The sequence below is a fragment of the Rhagoletis pomonella genome, unplaced genomic scaffold (assembly GCF_013731165.1).
Source record: "Rhagoletis pomonella isolate Grant_MI unplaced genomic scaffold, Rhpom_1.0 Rhpom_scaffold_00006, whole genome shotgun sequence".
NCBI classification, from domain to species: Eukaryota; Metazoa; Arthropoda; class Insecta; order Diptera; family Tephritidae; genus Rhagoletis; species Rhagoletis pomonella.
This window is the reverse complement of record NW_023458560.1, coordinates 12,195,219-12,196,117: the sequence shown is the minus strand read 5'-3', so window position 1 is coordinate 12,196,117 and position 899 is coordinate 12,195,219. Positions and strand designations below refer to the sequence as shown.

Below are 899 nucleotides of genomic sequence, written 5' to 3'. Positions count from 1 at the left end.
GATATTTCATTTTGAGGGGAGCTGCTGGTTTCTGCTGGAAAAATTTTGTAAGCTTCCGAACGTTGCCATTTAGCTATATCCTGAAACACCTTTACGTGCTTTGAAGGCTCATGGCCGCTAAAAGCCTCAACTGTATAAAAAAGGCAAAACAGCAATTGGCCAAATTACAAAGCAATTATATATAAACTACGAACATGGAATATCCGATTTTCGAAGTTCCTCCATTGTGTTATGGCTGAAAATTTAAAGAAAGCTAATGTTATCGTCCGGTGTTTGCAGACTTTGATAACTTCACAAAAATATTTGTTTTGTTTTATTCCCTTTTGAAGGTTACAAGGGTTGCATTCCGGCCTAAAGGTGCAGGTGCATTAAATAGTTTGTTCTTGAGCTGGAAAATTATCGACGTCACTATCGATCAGTTTTGTAAGCACTATCGACAATTTTCACTCATGTATATACATTATTCAGTAATTTACATATTTCAGAGCGCGGATCGTGAATAAACTTTTGTTCCTTAACAAAAATTTAGACATATTTTAGCAATTCTGATCTCATTTTCAATAAAAGTTGTTATGTTTAATTTTTGGACTTTTTTAATCAAAACTATTGATAGTATTGTCGATAGTCTCGGACATTTTCAATCTAGCCGTGTTCCAGTCGCTTATTTAGATCCGTATTTATTACGATCAATTCTCACGCAGAAGATAATGTGCAAAAGCCTTACTGAAAAGGAAAAAATTAATTTTAAACCAAAAATTCAATGCAAAAACTTGAATTGTTTTAACCATAACCGAACATTTGTTTATGTATATATTCATTTGTCGGCGCTGTCAATTAAAATTTCCTCACTTAATTAGGAAACAAAACAAACAGAGTTGATCACAAATTGATCCAGATTT

General features: G+C 33.1%; 1 protein-coding gene across 1 annotated transcript in view; it reads right to left on the bottom strand.

The window, feature by feature from the left end:
* Window positions 1-301, bottom strand: part of LOC118740419 (serine/threonine-protein phosphatase 2A activator) — a 6,589-nt gene extending 6,288 nt beyond the window's left edge. Inside the window, exons 1-2 of the mRNA XM_036471947.1 lie at window positions 195-301; window positions 90-130 (exon numbers count right to left, since the gene is read on the bottom strand). Coding sequence (XP_036327840.1) covers window positions 90-130; window positions 195-225 — 72 coding nt within the window. The 5' untranslated portion in view covers window positions 226-301. The remainder of the gene's footprint in view (window positions 1-89; window positions 131-194) is intronic.
* Window positions 302-899: the final 598 nt, after the last annotated feature.